This window comes from Archocentrus centrarchus, chromosome 10 (assembly GCF_007364275.1).
Source record: "Archocentrus centrarchus isolate MPI-CPG fArcCen1 chromosome 10, fArcCen1, whole genome shotgun sequence".
Taxonomy (NCBI): Eukaryota; Metazoa; Chordata; class Actinopteri; order Cichliformes; family Cichlidae; genus Archocentrus; species Archocentrus centrarchus.
Window position 1 is genome coordinate 7,267,963 of NC_044355.1, and position 18,532 is coordinate 7,286,494.

Sequence of the window (18,532 nt, forward strand, 5' to 3'; positions counted from 1 at the left end):
TGTAGAGCTGAAGGTAAAACCACAGAAGAACCTGGTTGTTGGGTCCCTGTCTCTAGCGATAAAGCCGTAGGAGGTACATGAGGTGAAGCTGTGAGCAGCGCCGGCGGTGGGGGTGGAACTGCAGAGAATCCTGCACTAGGCACTGCTGGGATAGCTGAAGGAGGGACTGAAGGAGGTCTTGGAGGTGGAATCACAGGAGGCAATATCGTGTGGTTGCTCACGTTGCTGTCCTCTGATGAGCCCAGAGAGGTTCTAGACCTATCAGGTTTTGGTGTTTTCTCTTTGAGAAGAGAAGTGACCATTTTGGCTATTTTCAGCTCATTAGTCGTCCTTTTCAACTTCCGCTGTCTTTCCAATTGTTTTGTCAACAACTCTTGGGTTCTGATGGCTTCATCTTGTAGCTGTTGGGCCTCTCTGGCTTGAGCTTGTAGTCGCTGATATTCCAATTCGACTTGTCGTTCCTCTTCCATGCTTTGCTGCAGCTCCTCAAGCTCCATCTGCCTTACCTGTTCTTCTAACTGGGCTGTTTCCAGTTCTGATAAAACCTTAGAAGGAAATATGCTGGTGGAATAGCGTGATATCCATGTCGATCTGGATTTGGAGCTTCTCCGGGATGAGTGTGTTCCACTGCTACGTGAATGTCGAGAGGAGGAGGCTTCTGGTATGGGTCGGGTTTGTCCCTCTGGAGGGAGAGTTGCAACCACATAGTCGGTTAAGTAGGCTGGAGGCCGTCTCTCTCTCTGCGAAACACGCTGGGGTGCAGATTCAGTCTGGACATCTGTCGGTTCCATATCTGATGGTGCTCTAATCCGGCTCGAAGGACCATAAAAAGGAGAGGTTTGCGTTGTCTCCTAATGTTTCTGGTTTAGAGCGGCAAGATATGGGGGGGTGCATTCAAGTTAAAGAACGGCGGATGCAGATTCCAGTTTGAATTGTTTATTGAGGTTCACAGTTCCTTTCCATCCAGTTCGAATACATATGCATTGTTATAAACTGTCAATTGTGAATTTGGATTGTGGATTGTGGTCTGAAAATATAATAAACAAATAATCATCAGTACAATAATCATTATAACCCATAACTGAATGACAACAGCAACTACAAATAAAGAACTGTCTTCAGTTAACAGAATATCCCCAAAAGTCACATAACCTTGTATGTGCAGCTCTCAATCAGCGCTAATGAGCACACTGAATCATACATCGCTCTAGTAAAGGAAAACATCAATGCATACAAGTAAATAAGTTCAGAAGGACTAAAACTACTTAATAAAGTTATCAAACTCACCTTCTGGCATTTACACATGATAAAACTAAGGAATACAAGTGAACCCATTCTCCACGTTACTGCACTGAGGGAGAAGAACAATGGCAGAAATGTCTGCTCCTCGCACCTGTGGTGCATTCAAAGGACTCATGTAAAGCTACAATGAGTTCAATAACATAGGAAATTCCAAACTCACGATAAACCAAACACAATGCTACATATCAACCAAACTAACAGTGTGGGCTTTCTAACAGTCTATGTTAGGGTAAGTGAAAATTTGCTTATTTAAAGGACAGGTGTCTATCACTTAGAATATTTTAGGTGTCAGGTGTCTGTCTCTTTCCCTTGTCTCTTAAAAACACCACATGAAAGTGTGATTGGAAATGGTCAGTGCATAATGGAGGAACAAGTCTGATCCCTAACCCCAAACCTTTATACCATTTAACTGCTCACACAATGATAAACATGATATTGTGATATTCCATAGATAAAACTGTGATACAAGTGGTAACAGTCACCTGATACTAATACGAGAGAGGGAGGAAGAAAAGCATTCACACCTTTGTTTGAAAGCCCACACAGCAATGGTAAAGTTTCCATGCATCACAAATGTATTTCTGTCTAAAGGAATAAAAAAAACAAACAAAAAACATAACGTCTAGCTGCTACCTTCTTCCACATTGCAAAATACCTTTAAACTCCAAGCAAGCACAACATGGTTCAGAAGTTGCTCAGTGGAGGATGACAATATTTCCCTTCACTTTATTTGCATCGTATATTACTGTGGACACTACATCATGTAACAATGGCATAATACCTTACACAATTTGAATTTGGAGTTTTGATTATACTGATCATCATCATAATCATTATAATGTTCTCTTTTGAAGTGTCCTCCTAGAGTGCTTCTGTTTTTGTATGAAAAATCCCATCAAGCAGTTTGCAGAAATCTGATTTATCCATTCATTTTTTTTTTTTGAGAGTTCATCACTGCCCATACAGCATATGTGAATGCATCTTAATTGTTGTTTATGGCAAAACAGTTTAATAGGAAAGGTCTTTGTTTACTTCCATAGTTCCACATCTGATTCTTCAAAGCTCTCCCTTGATATCTTTATCTTGCTTATTCCTATCAACTGCCACACCTGTACCTTAGACAACAGTCTTGATCAAACCCATGCTGCGAGGAATTTTAATCTAGCTGATAGCTCACAATCTACCCCAAAAATAATGATAGATTGGGTATCATTTCATCAAGTAATACATATGCGTTTACCCACTTGTAATAAATAGAAGCAGTAGTTTTAAAGACATTATATTTTTTAATTACAAGGCCCAGCCCAAATTACTCTGGCCTGCCCAAAATCATAATTCTAGCACTGTGTCTGATCAGGACATAATAAAAAGATAATCGGGCCCTTAGTGGGGCTGCCAGTTTAATCGGGTTACTTTTTCAAGATCGCTATGCCATCAGTGGTAAAGATGTTTGGCCATAATGCACAGCGCCATGCTTGGTGAAAACCAATGACAGCATATCAGCATAAACACTTAGCAATTATCAAGCACAGTGATGGAGAGGTGATGGTTTGGGCTTGTTTTGCAGCCACGGCACCTTGGGACCTTGCAGTCATTGAGTCAACTAAGAGTCAACTATATACCAAAGTATTCTCGAGTAAATTGAAGTTCATCTGTCCAACAGCTAAAGCTTGGCCAAAATTTGGTCATGCAACAGGACAATGATCCCAAGCACAATAGAGAATCTACATTAGAATGATTGAAAAAGAAAAGAACTGAGATGTTACAATAGCCAAAGTCCAGACCACAACCCGAGTGCAGTGGCAGAAACTTAGGCGAGCTGTGCATAGTCAAATAACAGTAAAGCTCAATGAACTGAAGTAGCATTGTAAAGAAGAGTTCTAGACTTTAAACATGTTGTCCACAATAATGTGAGGCATGTATAAAGTTGTACAGAAAACCACTGCTTCAAATGATTGCTGCTAAATGTGGTTTTACAAGTTACTGAATTAAGCTGTTGAATTCCATTCTGTTTCTGTATTTTGCCTCAGTTTTTGTAGTGACATTGTATAATATATGATGAGTTGTCAAATGTTGGTGAGAACTAGATGATTTTTTTATTGATATATAAAACCTTAGACTTGAAAGAGGGCGTGCTTTCCTTTTCACATCGTTGTAGGTTTGACTTCGGCCCGGTGCGACTGTCCTTTTCGGTATCAGCTGAAAACTTCAGACCTTCTAAAAATATAATTGAAAGAGTGTTTTGTGTTTAATGTGTGTGAATTGCACAATACTAAAGAATAACTTCACACTAAACATGACAGTTGTTGTTTCATGTGTTTATGTAGGAAAGATAGTAGATATTTCCGCTGTGGTAGGACAGTGAGATGAGAACGCAAAGGCCAATCAGATTGACTGAAATTGTTCCCTCCCGCTTTGCAGGGCTACATTAAAGTTGGGCATGTCATGATGAGCTCTAATGTTAATGTGGAATAATAAGAAAATGATGATCAGATTTTATTTACTGCTTATAGTCAGAATGGGGAGTAAGTATATGTAGAAATGATTCACTGCAGCCGTTGGTTGCTCGATGGTTTATACTGTACCAACCTTCAGGAGGAAAGATGGCAAAGTAGAGCGTAGGCGTGAAAAAGCAGCAGGGGGAGAAACAGTCTACAGTGATGTCAGTGTCTTAACAACAAATTAACTGTTCCCATACTGAATAATACATACTCGTTAGCTAATCTGGTAAACAGGAAACTGTGACACTGAACAGCACTGGGCTTGATTTCCCTTCTGAGTGTAGTAATCTTTTTTATGCTGATTACTATGCAATTCTTTAATATTAATCTTACATTCATGTATATTCTGTAAAAGTCCAGTTTCCATGTTGTTTTTGAGGTTTTATATTTTTTTCTTTATGATATTATCAGTGATAGACCATCATTTTTATATAAAGCTGTGCACATTTTGGTGATATCCTACCATGCTGTAAATCTTAAATACTTTATTGAGTGATTGAATAATTGAATTTCATTCCTTTTTTGTTGAGGGGTGAAAGCTTGTTGAAGGCTTCACAGCTCGTTTGTCTGATTTGTTTGTTACTTTTAGCTGTGTTTGTTTTCCTTGATTTTTGGTTTTCTCTGTTGCTTTTTGGACTTTGTTTAATTCTGGATTCATATCAATTAATAAATGTCACTTGTTGGAATACTGAGTCTTCAGTTGTACTTCACAACTTTTTGACACAAATATTTGAGATCTCCTTCATTGTTATGCTCTTCAGTGCCATGTGCCAACACAGTGCAGAGCAGCTACCTAAACTCTGCTCCCAGTGAGGTTGATTATCTCGTCAATAGTTTTACATCCTCACTGCGTATAACTTTGGATACTGTGGCTCCTCTGAAAAGGAAAGCTTCAAATCAGAAGTGCCTGACTCCGTGGTATAATTCACAAACGCACAGCTTAAAGCAGATAACCCGAAAGCTGGAGAGGGAATGGCGTCTCACTAAATTAGAAGATGCTCATTTAGCCTGGAAAAAGAGTTTGTTGCTCTATAAAAAAAGCCCTCCGTAAAGCTAGGACATCTTACTATTCATCAATAATTGAAGAAAATAAGAACAACCCCAGGTTTCTTTTCAGCACTGTAGCCAGGCTGACAAAGAGTCAGAGCTCTGTAGAGCCGAGTATTCCTTTCACTTTAACTAGTAGTGACTTCATGGATTTCTTTACAAATAAAATTTTAGACATTAGAGAAAAAATTATTCATAACCATCTCAAAGATTATTCTTCATGTTCGGCTGCTTTCAGCACTGCTGGTATTTGTTTAGACTCTTTTGCTCCAGTTGATCTTTCAGAGTTAACTTCAATAGTTACTTCCTCCAAACCAGCAACATGTTTGTTAGATCCCATTCCTACTAGACTGTTCAAAGAAGTCTTTCCAATTATTGATGCTTCAATCTTAAAAATGATCAATCAGTCTTTATTAGTTGGCTATGTACCACAGACCTTCAAGGTGGCTGTAATTAAACCTCTACTTAAAAAGTCATCACTTGACCCAGCTGTCTTAGCTAATTATAGGCCAATCTCCAACCTTCCTTTTCTCTCAAAGATTCTTGAAAGAGTAGTTGTAAAACAGCTAACTGATCATCTGCAGAGGAACGGTTTATTTGAAGAGTTTCAGTCAGGTTTCAGAGTTCATCACAGTACAGAAACAGCATTAGTGAAGGTTACAAATGATCTTCTTAGAGCCTCTGACAGTGGACTCATTTCTGTTCTTGTCCTGTTGGACCTCAGTGCAGCTTTTGATACTGTTGACCATAACATTTTATTACAGAGATTAAAGCTTGCTATAGGTATTAAAGGTACTGCACTGCAGTGGTTTGAATCATATTTATCTCATAGACTCCAATTTGTTCATGTAAATGGGGAGTCTTCTTCACACACTAAGGTTAATTATGGAGTTCCACAGGGTTCTGTGCTAGGACCAATTCTATTTACATTATACATGCTTCCCTTAGGCAGTATTATTAGAAAGCACTGCATCAATTTTCATTGTTATGCAGATGATACTCAGCTTTACCTATCAATGAAGCCAGATGACACACATCAATTAGTTAAACTGCAGGAATGTCTTAAAGATATTAAGGCCTGGATGACCTCTAATTTCCTGCTTCTAAATTCAGATAAAACTGAAATTCTTGTTCTCGGCCCCACAAATCTTAGAAACATGGTGTCAAACCAGATACTTACTCTGGATGGCATTACTTTGGCCTCCAGTAACACTGTGAGAAATCTTGGAGTCATTTTTGACCAGGATATGTCCTTCAATGCACATATTAAACAAATATGTAGGACCGCTTTTTTGCATTTGTGCAATATTTCTAAAAAGAGAAAATCCTGTTTCAGAGCGATGCTGAAAAGCTAATTCATGCATTTATTACTTCTAGGGTGGACTATTGTAATTCATTATTATCAGGCTGTCCTAAAAGCTCCCTGAAAAGCCTTCAGCTGATCCAAAATGCTGCAGCTAGAGTACTGACAGGGACTAGAAAGAGAGAGCATATTTCTCCCATATTGGCTTCTCTTCATTGGCTCCCTGTTAAATCTAGAATAGAATTTAAAATTCTTCTCCTCACATACAAGGTCTTGAATAATCAGGCACCATCTTATCTCAAAGACCTCATAGTACCATATCACCCCAATAGAGCACTTTGCTCTCAGACTGCTGGCTTACTTGTGGTTCCTAGGATACTTAAGAGTAGAATGGGAAGCAGAGCCTTCAGCTTTCAGGCCCCTCTTCTGTGGAACCAGCTCCCAGCTTGGATTCGGGAGACAGACACCCTCTCTATTTTTAAGATTAGGCTTAAAACATTCCTTTATGATCAAGCTTATAGTTAGGGCTGGATCAGGTGACCCTGAACCATCCCTTAGTTATGCTGCTATAGGCCTAGTCTGCTGGGGGGTTCACATAATGCACTGTTTCTCATTCACCTTATTTACTTTGTTTATACTCCACTCTGCATTTAATCATTAATTGATATTAATCTCTGGCTCTCTTCCACAGCATGTCTTTCTCTCCCCTCAGCCCAACCGGTCGCGGCAGATGACTGCCCCTCCCTGAGCCTGGTTCTGCTGGAGGTTTCTTCCTGTTAAAAGGGAGTTTTTCCTTTCCACTGTCGCCAAGTGCTTGCTCATAGGGGGTCGTTTTGACTGTTGGGTTTTCTCTGTATTATTGTAGGGTCTTTACCCACAATACAAAGCGCCTTGAGGCGACAGTTTGTTGTGATTTGGCGCTATATAAATAAAATTGAATTGAATTGAATTGAATCACTGTGAACTATAACTAGCGTGTTACAGGATTCTGAATTTTCAGCTGCGGCTTCAGGCAGTGATCGGCCATTTTGGCACCATTTGACAAACCACTGACCCTGTTTTCTCAGTACAGACCTCACTCTGAGATCTCACCATGATTTGCAAGCATACCTATGATATGCTTCTGCTGGCTGACAGCAGATGAACAAATTGAACTGACTATTATACTTGTTTATTAATTTCTTTATCCAAAGGCCAAATGTATCTGTCTTTCTTGTGTTTAAAAATGTAAGGAGCATTTTTAACTGTTTGCATCATATTCAATATAAATCTAATGATTCATTCAAGATAATTTTGGCAAAATATTTTAAATCATGTTTTTACTAAAATCACCAGTAATGTTGGTGGTGGTGGTGGTGGTGGTAGTTACTGATTTGCACTCATTTGTGTCTCTATAACTGCCAATGAAAACACCACATGATAGTGTGATTGAAATGCTTAGAGCATAATGGAGGGAAAAGTCTGATCATGTGTCTGACCCTTTTGTACCATTTAACTGCACTCAGAATAGAATAGAATAGAATGCATTTATCATCATTATACAGGCCTTACAATGAGACTGGAGGGCCACTCCTGTTCAGTCCCATGCAATAGAAAGTCAAACTTTCTAAAATAAAAATATAATAATGTAACAGCAACAATATCGTGCTGTTCCATTTAACCTTTTAAATAAAACAGTGTATAAGAGGTAGCAGCTAGCTGAAGAGTGCAAGAGACAGTGGGAGGAAGAAAAGCCCCTTTTTATTCACACCCTGGGTTGAAAGTCTGACCACAACAACGCTCAAGTTTACATGAATTCCAGCTGAGTTTTACATTCGCTGAGTAAATTAACAAAAAACACAATAATAAACACTGATCAAGCATAACATTGACACTGAATGGTGAAGTGGAAAATACTGATTATCTCTTCATAAGGGCACCTGTTAGTGGGTGAGATGTTATCAGGGAGCAAGTGAACATTTTGTCCTCAAAGTTGAGGTGTTAAAAGAAGGAAAAAGAGGAAGACTAAGGATTTTATGAGTTTTAGGGCCTAATTGTGATGGCTAGACAACTCAATCAGAACATCTACAAAACTGCAGCTCGTGTGGGATGTTCACGATGTGCAGAGCTCAGTATTTATCGAATGTGGTCCAAGCAATGAACAGTGAGGAACCAGTGATGGGTCATGGGCAGCCAAGGCTCACTGATGCACTTGGGGAGAAAAGGCTGGTCTGTGTGGTCTGATAGATGAAATACCGTAGCTCAAATTGCCAAAAAAGTTCATGCTGGCAATAAACAGTTTATTCAATTCAATTCAATTCAATTCAATTTTATTTATATAGCGCCAAATCACAACAAACTGTCGCCTCAAGGCGCTTTGTATTGTGGGTAAAGACCCTACAATAATACAGAGAAAACCCAACAGTCAAAACGACCCCCTATGAGCAAGCACTTGGCGACAGTGGAAAGGAAAAACTCCCTTTTAACAGGAAGAAACCTCCAGCAGAACCAGGCTCAGGGCGGGGCAGTCATCTGCCGCGACCGGTTGGGCTGAGGGGAGAGAAAAGACATGCTGTGGAAGAGAGCCAGAGATTAATATCAATTAATGATTAAATGCAGAGTGGAGTATAAACAAAGTAAATAAGGTGAATGAGAAACAGTGCATTATGTGAACCCCCCAGCAGCCTAGGCCTATAGCAGCATAACTAAGGGATGGTTCAGGGTCACCTGATCCAGCCCTAACTATAAGCTTGATCATAAAGGAAAGTTTTAAGCCTAATCTTAAAAATAGAGAGGGTGTCTGTCTCCCGAATCCAAGCTGGAAGCTGGTTCCACAGAAGAGGCGCCTGAAAGCTGAAGGCTCTGCCTCCCATTCTACTCTTAAGTATCCTAGGAACCACAAGTAAGCCAGCAGTCTGAGAGCGAAGTGCTCTGTTGGGGTGATATGGTACTATGAGGTCTTTGAGATAAGATGGTGCCTGATTATTCAAGACCTTGTATGTGAGGAGAAGAATTTTAAATTCTATTCTAGATTTAACAGGGAGCCAATGAAGAGAAGCCAATATGGGAGAAATATGCTCTCTCTTTCTAGTCCCTGTCAGTACTCTAGCTGCAGCATTTTGGATCAGCTGAAGGCTTTTCAGAAAGCTTTTAGGACAGCCTGATAATAATGAATTACAATAATCCAGCCTAGAAGTAATAAATGCATGAATTAGCTTTTCAGCATCACTCTGAGAAAGGATGTTTCTAATTTTAGAAATATTGCGCAAATGCAAAAAAGCGGTCCTACATATTTGTTTAATATGTGCATTGAAGGACATATCCTGGTCAAAAATGACTCCAAGATTTCTCACAGTGTTACTGGAGGCCAAAGTAATGCCATCCAGAGTAAGTATCTGGTTAGACACCATGTTTCTAAGATTTGTGGGGCCGAGAACAAGAATTTCAGTTTTATCTGAATTTAGAAGCAGGAAATTAGAGGTCATCCAGGCCTTAATGTCTTTAAGACATTCCTGCAGTTTAATTAATTGATGTGTGTCATCTGGCTTCATTGATAGGTAAAGCTGAGTATCATCTGCATAACAATGAAAATTGATGCAGTGCTTTCTAATAATACTGCCTAAGGGAAGCATGTATAATGTAAATAAAATTGGTCCTAGCACAGAACCCTGTGGAACCCCATAATTAACCTTACTGTCTGAAGAAGACTCCCCATTTACATGAACAAATTGGAGTCTATGAGATAAATATGATTCAAACCACTGCAGTGCAGTACCTTTAATACCTATAGCAAGCTCTAATCTCTGTAATAAAATGTTATGGTCAACAGTATCAAAAGCTGCACTGAGGTCCAACAGGACAAGAACAGAGATGAGTCCACTGTCAGAGGCTCTAAGAAGATCATTTGTAACCTTCACTAATGCTGTTTCTGTACTGTGATGAATTCTGAAACCTGACTGAAACTCTTCAAATAAACCGTTCCTCTGCAGATGATCAGTTAGCTGTTTTACAACTACTCTTTCAAGAATCTTTGAGAGAAAAGGAAGGTTGGAGATTGGCCTATAATTAGCTAAGACAGCTGGGTCAAGTGATGGCTTTTTAAGCAGAGGTTTAATTACAGCCACCTTGAAGGTCTGTGGTACATAGCCAACTAATAAAGACTGATTGATCATTTTTAAGATTGAAGCATCAATAATTGGAAAGACTTCTTTGAACAGTCTAGTAGGAATGGGATCTAACAAACATGTTGCTGGTTTGGAGGAAGTAACTATTGAAGTTAACTCTGAAAGATCAACTGGAGCAAAAGAGTCTAAACAAATACCAGCAGTGCTGAAAGCAGCCGAACATGAAGAATAATCTTTGAGATGGTTATGAATAATTTTTTCTCGAATGTCTAAAATTTTATTTGTAAAGAAATCCATGAAGTCACTACTAGTTAACGTGAAAGGAATACTCGGCTCTACAGAGCTCTGACTCTTTGTCAGCCTGGCTACAGTGCTGAAAAGAAACCTGGGGTTGTTCTTATTTTCTTCAATTAATGATGAATAGTAAGATGTCCTAGCTTTACGGAGGGCTTTTTTATAGAGCAACAAACTCTTTTTCCAGGCTAAATGAGCATCTTCTAATTTAGTGAGACGCCATTCCCTCTCCAGCTTTCGGGTTATCTGCTTTAAGCTGTGCGTTTGTGAATTATACCACGGAGTCAGGCACTTCTGATTTGAAGCTTTCCTTTTCAGAGGAGCCACAGTATCCAAAGTTATACGCAGTGAGGATGTAAAACTATTGACGAGATAATCAACCTCACTGGGAGCAGAGTTTAGGTAGCTGCTCTGCACTGTGTTGGCACATGGCACTGAAGAGCATAACAATGAAGGAATTAGATCCTTAAACTTAGTTACAGCACTTTCAGAAAGACTTCTACTGTAATAAAACCTATTCCCCACTGCTGTGTAATCAATTAAAGTAAATGTAAATGTTACTAAGAAATGAACAGACAGGAGGGGGCTTTCAGGGAATACTGTTAAGTCTTCAGTTTCTATGCCATATGTTAGGACAAGATCCAGAGTATGATTAAAGTGGTGGGTGGGCTCCTTTACATTTTGAGAGAAGCCAATTGAATCTAACAATAGATTAAATGCAGTGTTGAGGCTGTCATTCTCAGCATCTACATGGATGTTAAAATCACCCACTATAATTATTTTATCTGAACTGAGCACTAAATCAGATAAAAAGTTTGAGAAATCAGACAGAAACTCTGAGTAGGGACCAGGTGGACGATAGATAATAACAAATAAAACAGCTTTTTGATTTTCCCAATTAGGATGGACAAGACTAAGAGTCAGGCTTTCAAAAGAATGAAAACTTTGTCTGGGTCTCTGATTAATTAATAAGCTGGAATTGAAGATTGCAGCTAATCCTCCTCCTCGACCTGTGCTTCGAGCATTCTGACAGTTACTGTGACTCGGGGGTGTTGATTCATTTAAACTAACATATTCATCCTGCTGTAACCAGGTTTCTGTAAGGCAGAATAAATCAATACGTTGATCAATTATTAAATCATTTACTAATAGGGACTTGGAAGAGAGAGACCTAATGTTTAACAATCCACATTTAATTGTTTTATTCTTTGGTGCAGTTGATGAAGCTGTATTATTTATTGTTTTTGAATTTTTATGCTTAAATAGCTTTTTGCTTATTTTAGCTTTGGTGTTTGGTGGTCTGGGAGCAGGCACCGACTCTATGGGGATGGGGTTTTGGGGGGATGGCAGGAGGAGAGAAGCGGCAGAGAGGCGTGTAAGACTGCCACTCTGCTTCCTGGTCTCAACCCTGGGTAGTCAGTTTTTAGGAGGGTTAATAAATTTGGCCAGATTTCTAGAAATGAGAGCTGCTCCATCCAAAGTGGGATGGATGCCGTCTCTCCTAACAAGACCAGGTTTTCCCCAGAAACTTTGCCAATTATCTATGAAGCCCACGTCATTTTTTGGACACCACTCAGACAGCCAGCGATTCAAGGAGAACATGCGGCTAAACATGTCGCTCCTGGTCTGATTGGGGAGGGGCCCAGAGAAAACTACAGAGTCCGACATCGTTTTTGCAAAGTTACACACCGAGTCAATATTAATTTTAGTGACCTCCGATTGGCGTAACCGGGTGTCATTACTGCCGACGTGAATAACGATCTTACCAAATCTACGATTAGCCTTAGCCAGCAGTTTCAAATTTCCATGAATGTCGCCTGCTCTGGCCCCTGGAAGACATTTGACTATGGTCGCCGGTGTCTCTAGCTTCACGTTTCTCAAAACAGAGTCACCAATAACCAGAGTTTGTTCCTCGGCGGGTGTGTCGCCGAGTGGAGAAAAACGGTTAGAGACGTGAACAGGTTGGTGGTGTACCCGGGGCTTCTGCTTAGGACTACGCTTCCTCCTCACCGTCACCCAGCTGGCCTGTTTTCCCTGCTGCTCGGGATCTGCTGGGGAGGAGCTAACGGCGGCTAAGCTACCACGGTCCGCACCCGCTACAGGGGCCTGGCTAAATGTAGGATTTTCCAGGGTGCGGAGCTGAGTCTCCAGTTCAAAAAGCCTGGCCTCCAGAGCTACAAACAGACTACATTTATTACAAGTACCGTTACTGCTAAAGGAGGCCGAGGAGTAACTAAACATGTGACACCCAGAGCAGGAAAGTGCAGGAGAGACAGGAGAAGAAGCCATGCTGGTAGTGAGTCGGCTAAGGGCTAAGCTACTAGCTGAGCTAAGCTAGCGAATTTCTAAAAACAAATAAAGTGAGTAATGTGAATACAGGTGATTCAGCAAAGAGTATGCTATTTAAAGTAGGTGAAGATTACACTAAAATATGTTATTATCCAGATAAATCGAGTTATACAGATATAACAGCTAACAGACAGCAAAACACTGTGCTCCGAAACAGGAACAGGAAGTGATACAATACCGCAGTGAGAGCCAACACCAAGTGACAGCGCCACCTGCAGAGCCAATATAGGTCACTAATTATTGCCATTTATATTGCCACTCACTGTAAATATTGCATCATACTACCTCTGCTTATTGTAAATACCAGATTTTTATTTATTTTACTCATATTTCTTATCTTGTAGTTATTACTTTGGCACCTGGAGGATAGCTACAACAAAATTTAATTGCATTGTGCAGTGACAATAAAGATGTCTTATCTTGGATCTGATAGAAAGGTGTCAGCTGGTGTCAAAGGTGTCAGAGTACTCAGTGCAGTTTGTGTAGTGCTCCATAACCAGTCAGGGTGACCATGCTGACCCCTGTCCATTGCCAAAAGTGCCAACGATGAGCATGTGAACATCAGAATCACATTTTCTTTTACATCACGTGGATGGCCGGGTGCTTGTGTGTCACTTACCTGGGGAACATCCAGTACCAGGATGCACTTTGGGAAGAAGGTAAGCCAACAGAGGTGGTGTGATGCTTTGAGCAGTGTTATGCTGGGAATCCTTTGTCCCTGCCATCCATGTGGCTTTTATTTTGACAGGTACCACCTACCTAAGCACTGTTGCAGACCACATACACCCTTTTATGGAAACAGTATTCCCTGATGGCTGTGGCCTCGCTCAGCAGGATAATGCACGCTGCCTCAAAACAAAGTGGTTCATGAATGGTTTGAGGAGCACAACAGTGAGTTTGAGGTGTTGACTTGGCCTTCAGATCCCCCAGATCTCAAACCAGAAGAGCAGCACGCCTTCAAGGGTCTAGTGGAGTCCATCCCTCAATGGCTCAGTTTGGCATGTTTTGGCAGCAAAATAGTGACACAATATTAGGCAGGCGGTCATAATATCATGCTTGATCAGTGTATGTAGCACTTATCTGTTTCCACATAAGTATCATGTTTGATATGGATACATCATATATTAGCATTTTATGTCTCAAAACTCCAGCTGTAGATTTAGCTGACTATGAGTTTTTCTTTTTCCTTTAATTATTAATTCCTCATTCCTTGCTGGGAATGAGGAATTACGTTCTGGGCCGCATCCTGCGAAGGACCCGGCCCACGTAAACTATGTCCTTCGCAGCCCACGAAGACCGCAAAGACCGGAAGTGAGCGGCTGTGAAATTGGACGGTCTAGCCTTCATATCAGCATCACCTGCCCCCACATCTGCATAGCTCATGTCACCTAGCAACCGTGACAGTGCAAAGCACAGCTGTGTAAAAGCAGCTGGTTAAACGGAGAACGAACTTTTGCTCCTTTTTGTGTTTTAATTTTAAGTCTATATACAGCGTCTAGAGTCTAGGCCATCTGTCTGACAGCCTAAACGCTGCCTTAACTGGGTCCTAGAACATGACAGTTATCACCAGCACACCAGCAAATTTAAAACAGAATGGCTCAAAAAGAAAATAACTGACATGTTTCAATGTCCCAAAGTGCTGTGGTGGGACCTTAAGACAACTGTGCAAAAACAAATGCCTGCAAATGTCAATGAACAGAAGCGTCTGGGGTTGTGTTTAAATAATTTTAGAGCCTGGTGAAGACTAGATTAAAAATGTTTTATTGTGTAAAACCTTACAATTAAAGAGGGCGTACTTTTTCACATCGTTGTAGATTTGACTTCGGCCCGGTGCGACTACCTTTTTAGTATCAGCTGAAAACTTCAGACCTTCTGAAAATATAATTGAAAGAGTGTTTTGTGTTTAATGTGTGTGAATTACACAATACTAAAAGCACAACTTCACGCTAAGCATGACTGTTGTTCTTTAATGTGTTTATGTAGGAAAGATAGTAGTTATTTCCGCTGTGGTAGGACAGTGAAATGAGAACACAAAGGCCAATCAGATTGACTGAAATTGTTCCCTCCCACTTTGCAGGGCTACATTAAAGTTGGGCATGTCATGATGAGCTCTAATGTTAATGTGGAATAATAAGAAAATGATGATCAGATTGTATTTACTGCTGATAGTCGGAATGGGGAGTAAGTATATGTAGAAAGGATTCACTGCAGCCGTATTTAAAGTATTATGAGTATTTTCATGTTCTTACAGTAATTTAGCACATATATTTTTTCGCTCTTGTCCATAATACTGTTTGTTAATTAATATTATAAGTGGATTTTTTGTTTGTTTTTTCAGGTTGCACAAATGATCACAATTTTGTGACCAAAACTGCTGATGTTGGAAACAATGTGACTCTTTCGTGCGTTCGCCAACAATCACCTTTGCACAAGGAAACATTATATTGGATCAGACTTGTTTCTGGAAGCTGGCTTGAATTCTTGGGAGGAACATTCACCTTTGATTATACGGGTGTTAACAATACTTCTGATATTACAGCAAAACAAGAACCTGGAAACTTTGTTCTGCATATCAATAAAACTAAGCTCAGTGATTCTGGTTTTTACTACTGTATAAAAGTCAGGCAGCTTCATATGATCTTTTTGGAGGGAATATTTCTGAGAATCGAAGGTAAATCAAAGTTTGTACTTTATGCAGGTAATTTAATATTTTCAACTAAATTGCTTCTCAATAACATAAAACATTTTTGATGATGATTATTATTTTTTTTCTCAAAGGGACAGAACCAGATATCACTGAGATCATACAAATACCTCCATCTGATCCCATCCACCCAGGAGACCCAGTGACTCTGCAGTGTTTGGTCCTCTCTAACTCTGAGAAGAAAACTTGTCCTGGAAATCACAGTGTGTACTGGTTCAGAGCCAAATCAGATAAATCTCCTCTGAGTTTAATGTATGCTCATGGAAACAGTGGGGAGGAATGTGACAGGAGTCCTGAGGCTCGTTCCCAACGTAAGTGTGTCTACAGCTTCTCTAAGAGCATCAGCTCCTCTGATGTTGGGTCTTACTACTGTGCTGTGGCCACATGTGGACAGATCATTTTTGGAAATGGAACAAAACTGGACATTAAAGGTATAATTATATTTATTATTTTTAATAACTTAATATCAGTGAATTATCCTAATAGATGTTACCAAAATAATCATAATTATTGGGTGCTCATATTCTTTCAGCACCCAACACATGGGATTTGCAGAAGGCCAATACAGCTCTCTTTCTGTTGTGTGCTGCTTTGGTTACAAGTCTGGTGGTTATAGCCTCCCTCATCTACACCATCAAGAAGAAAACTTGTAATTGTTGTAATGGTAATATAAGGCTTATTTAGTCTAGATAACAGACGATAACTTCACAGGGTTTCATGTTGATGCCTTTCTTAAATCAGCCTTCAGCATCTTTCACCTTCAATTTCTGTTTTCCAAACAGATGCTGGGATACTCATTAGTGGTGATCAGCAAAGTCAGGAGGTAAAGATAAAGAAAACTGAAAATGTTAAAATTGTTTCTGTTCATGTTTGTAATTAACATTCCCCATTTCATCATGAACTTCATGTGTTCCCTCAGAGATGCGAGGACTCGATGGTTTATACTGTACCAACCTTCAGGAGGAAAGATGGCAAAGTAGAGCGTAGGCGTGAAAAAGCAGCAGGGGGAGAAACAGTCTACAGTGATGTCAGTGTCTTAACAACAAATTAACTGTTCCCATACTGAATAATACATACTCGTTAGCTATTCTGGTAAACAGGAAACTGTGACACTGAACAGCACTGGGCTCGATTTCCCTTCTGAGTGTAGTAATCTTTTTTATGCTGATTACTATGCAATTCTTTAATATTAATCTTACATTCATGTATATTCTGTAAAAGTCCAGTTTCCATGTTGTTTTTGAGGTTTTATATTTTTTTCTTTATGATATTATCAGTGATAGACCATCATTTTTATATAAAGCTGTGCACATTTTGGTGATATCCTACCATGCTGTAAATCTTAAATACTTTATTGAGTGATTGAATAATTGAATTTCATTCCTTTTTTGTTGAGGGGTGAAAGCTTGTTGAAGGCTTCACAGCTCGTTTGTTAGTTACTTTTAGCTGTGCTTGTTTTTCTTGATTTTTGCTTTTCTCTGTTGCTTTTTAGACTTTGTTTAATTTTGGATTCATATCAATTAATAAATGTCACTTGTTGGAATACTCTGCATCTGAGTCTTCAGTTCTACTTCACAACTTTTTGACACAAATATTTGAGATCACTGTGAACTATAACTAGCATGAAGAATAGATACTCACTGACATTTGAAGCTCTTTACTAGTGTTGTAGTACTCGAGATCGGTCTTGGTCTCGAGACCGGGCTCGAGACCGCTTTTTGATGGTCTCGGTCTTGTCATGGACTCGACCGCATTTGGTCTCGGTCTTGTCATGGACTCGGACCTTGCGGACTCGGGATTTTATTTCAAGACCAGTCAAGACCACAGCTGTGGAAATATCACTAAATTGCCAGAATACTGTCCAATTTATTTGTTAACATCTTTGCTTTTATTGGATGCAAAACGTACTGATTCAAATCCCACAAATATTGCGCTCCTCTGCCTCTCAAAGGAGCGCACCTCACAGACTCCGCCCCGGCTAGGTCGCTGCTATTATCGCTTCTTACGCCTGTATCATTTCACCGCAGTTTGCAATCTACCACAGAGCACGGACAGTTTCATTCACAATGTGTATGTTTGATCTCACTATGGTCACGCGTGTGCTGCATAAATTGAAATAACCGCATGAACACGAAGAGAAGTAAGAGGGAAAATGAAGATCAAAGGAAAATTTCAGGCTTCCGATTCAACAAAAAAATCCCAGCATGAAAGGTAAATACCAACCTTCATGTATGTTGATACACAAACTAAAAATTTAATGCAAGTTTTAGGGCTGCAACGATTCTTGGAATAACGCAATTCGATTATTAAAAATCCTCGACACAAATTTGTTGCTTTGATGTTTCGTTTCAGCTCTGCAGCTCAGGTGTCTCCGTGTAAGCGGAGCATTTCCTAAAAAACCAAAAACGACCCTTTAACACGAGTGGATCGCTGAGATGTTTTTTCACGCCCCCACTTCTCTGTGCTGTGAGTGCGCATGTTTGAATGTGCGCACGTGTTGTGCAGAGGATGTCAGCTGTTATTTTTTTCTTTACGTCAGCTGTAGCCACCAGAACAGATCAATAACCACAGTGTACTGGGGAAAGGGGGGCTGCCATTAGCACTAGCAATCGTTCGGTGCCCCCTCCACCCCCTTCAGTACAGAGGGGCTCCGTCAAAATGTTTTTATCAACCACCTGATCAGCAACATGAAGAACAGAGAACTTTGTAGCTGCTCCATTGACCCTGTTTGTTTCACACAGAGAAACATCTGCAGTACGGAAGTTAAAATAAGCTGATGAATTGTTAAAATGAAAAATTATTTCTTATCCAATTACTTGATTAACTGACGGAGTAATCAATTGAATACTTGATTACTAAAATAATTGATAGTTGCAGCCCTACTTGTATTCAGAAAGCCATAGTCAAACATTAGTTTTCAGCACCAGTA

At 39.9% G+C, this 18,532-nt stretch overlaps 1 protein-coding gene across 1 annotated transcript; it reads left to right on the plus strand.

Annotated features, from left to right (window-relative positions):
* The first annotated feature begins 15,014 nt into the window (after positions 1-15,014).
* On the plus strand, positions 15,015-16,933 carry LOC115787481 (uncharacterized). The gene is made up of 6 exons (XM_030740213.1): positions 15,015-15,080; positions 15,238-15,570; positions 15,678-16,034; positions 16,136-16,267; positions 16,386-16,426; positions 16,523-16,933. Exons 1-6 carry the CDS (start codon positions 15,020-15,022, stop codon positions 16,652-16,654), a joined length of 1,056 nt encoding a protein of 351 aa, XP_030596073.1. The 5' UTR covers positions 15,015-15,019; the 3' UTR covers positions 16,655-16,933.
* Positions 16,934-18,532: the final 1,599 nt, after the last annotated feature.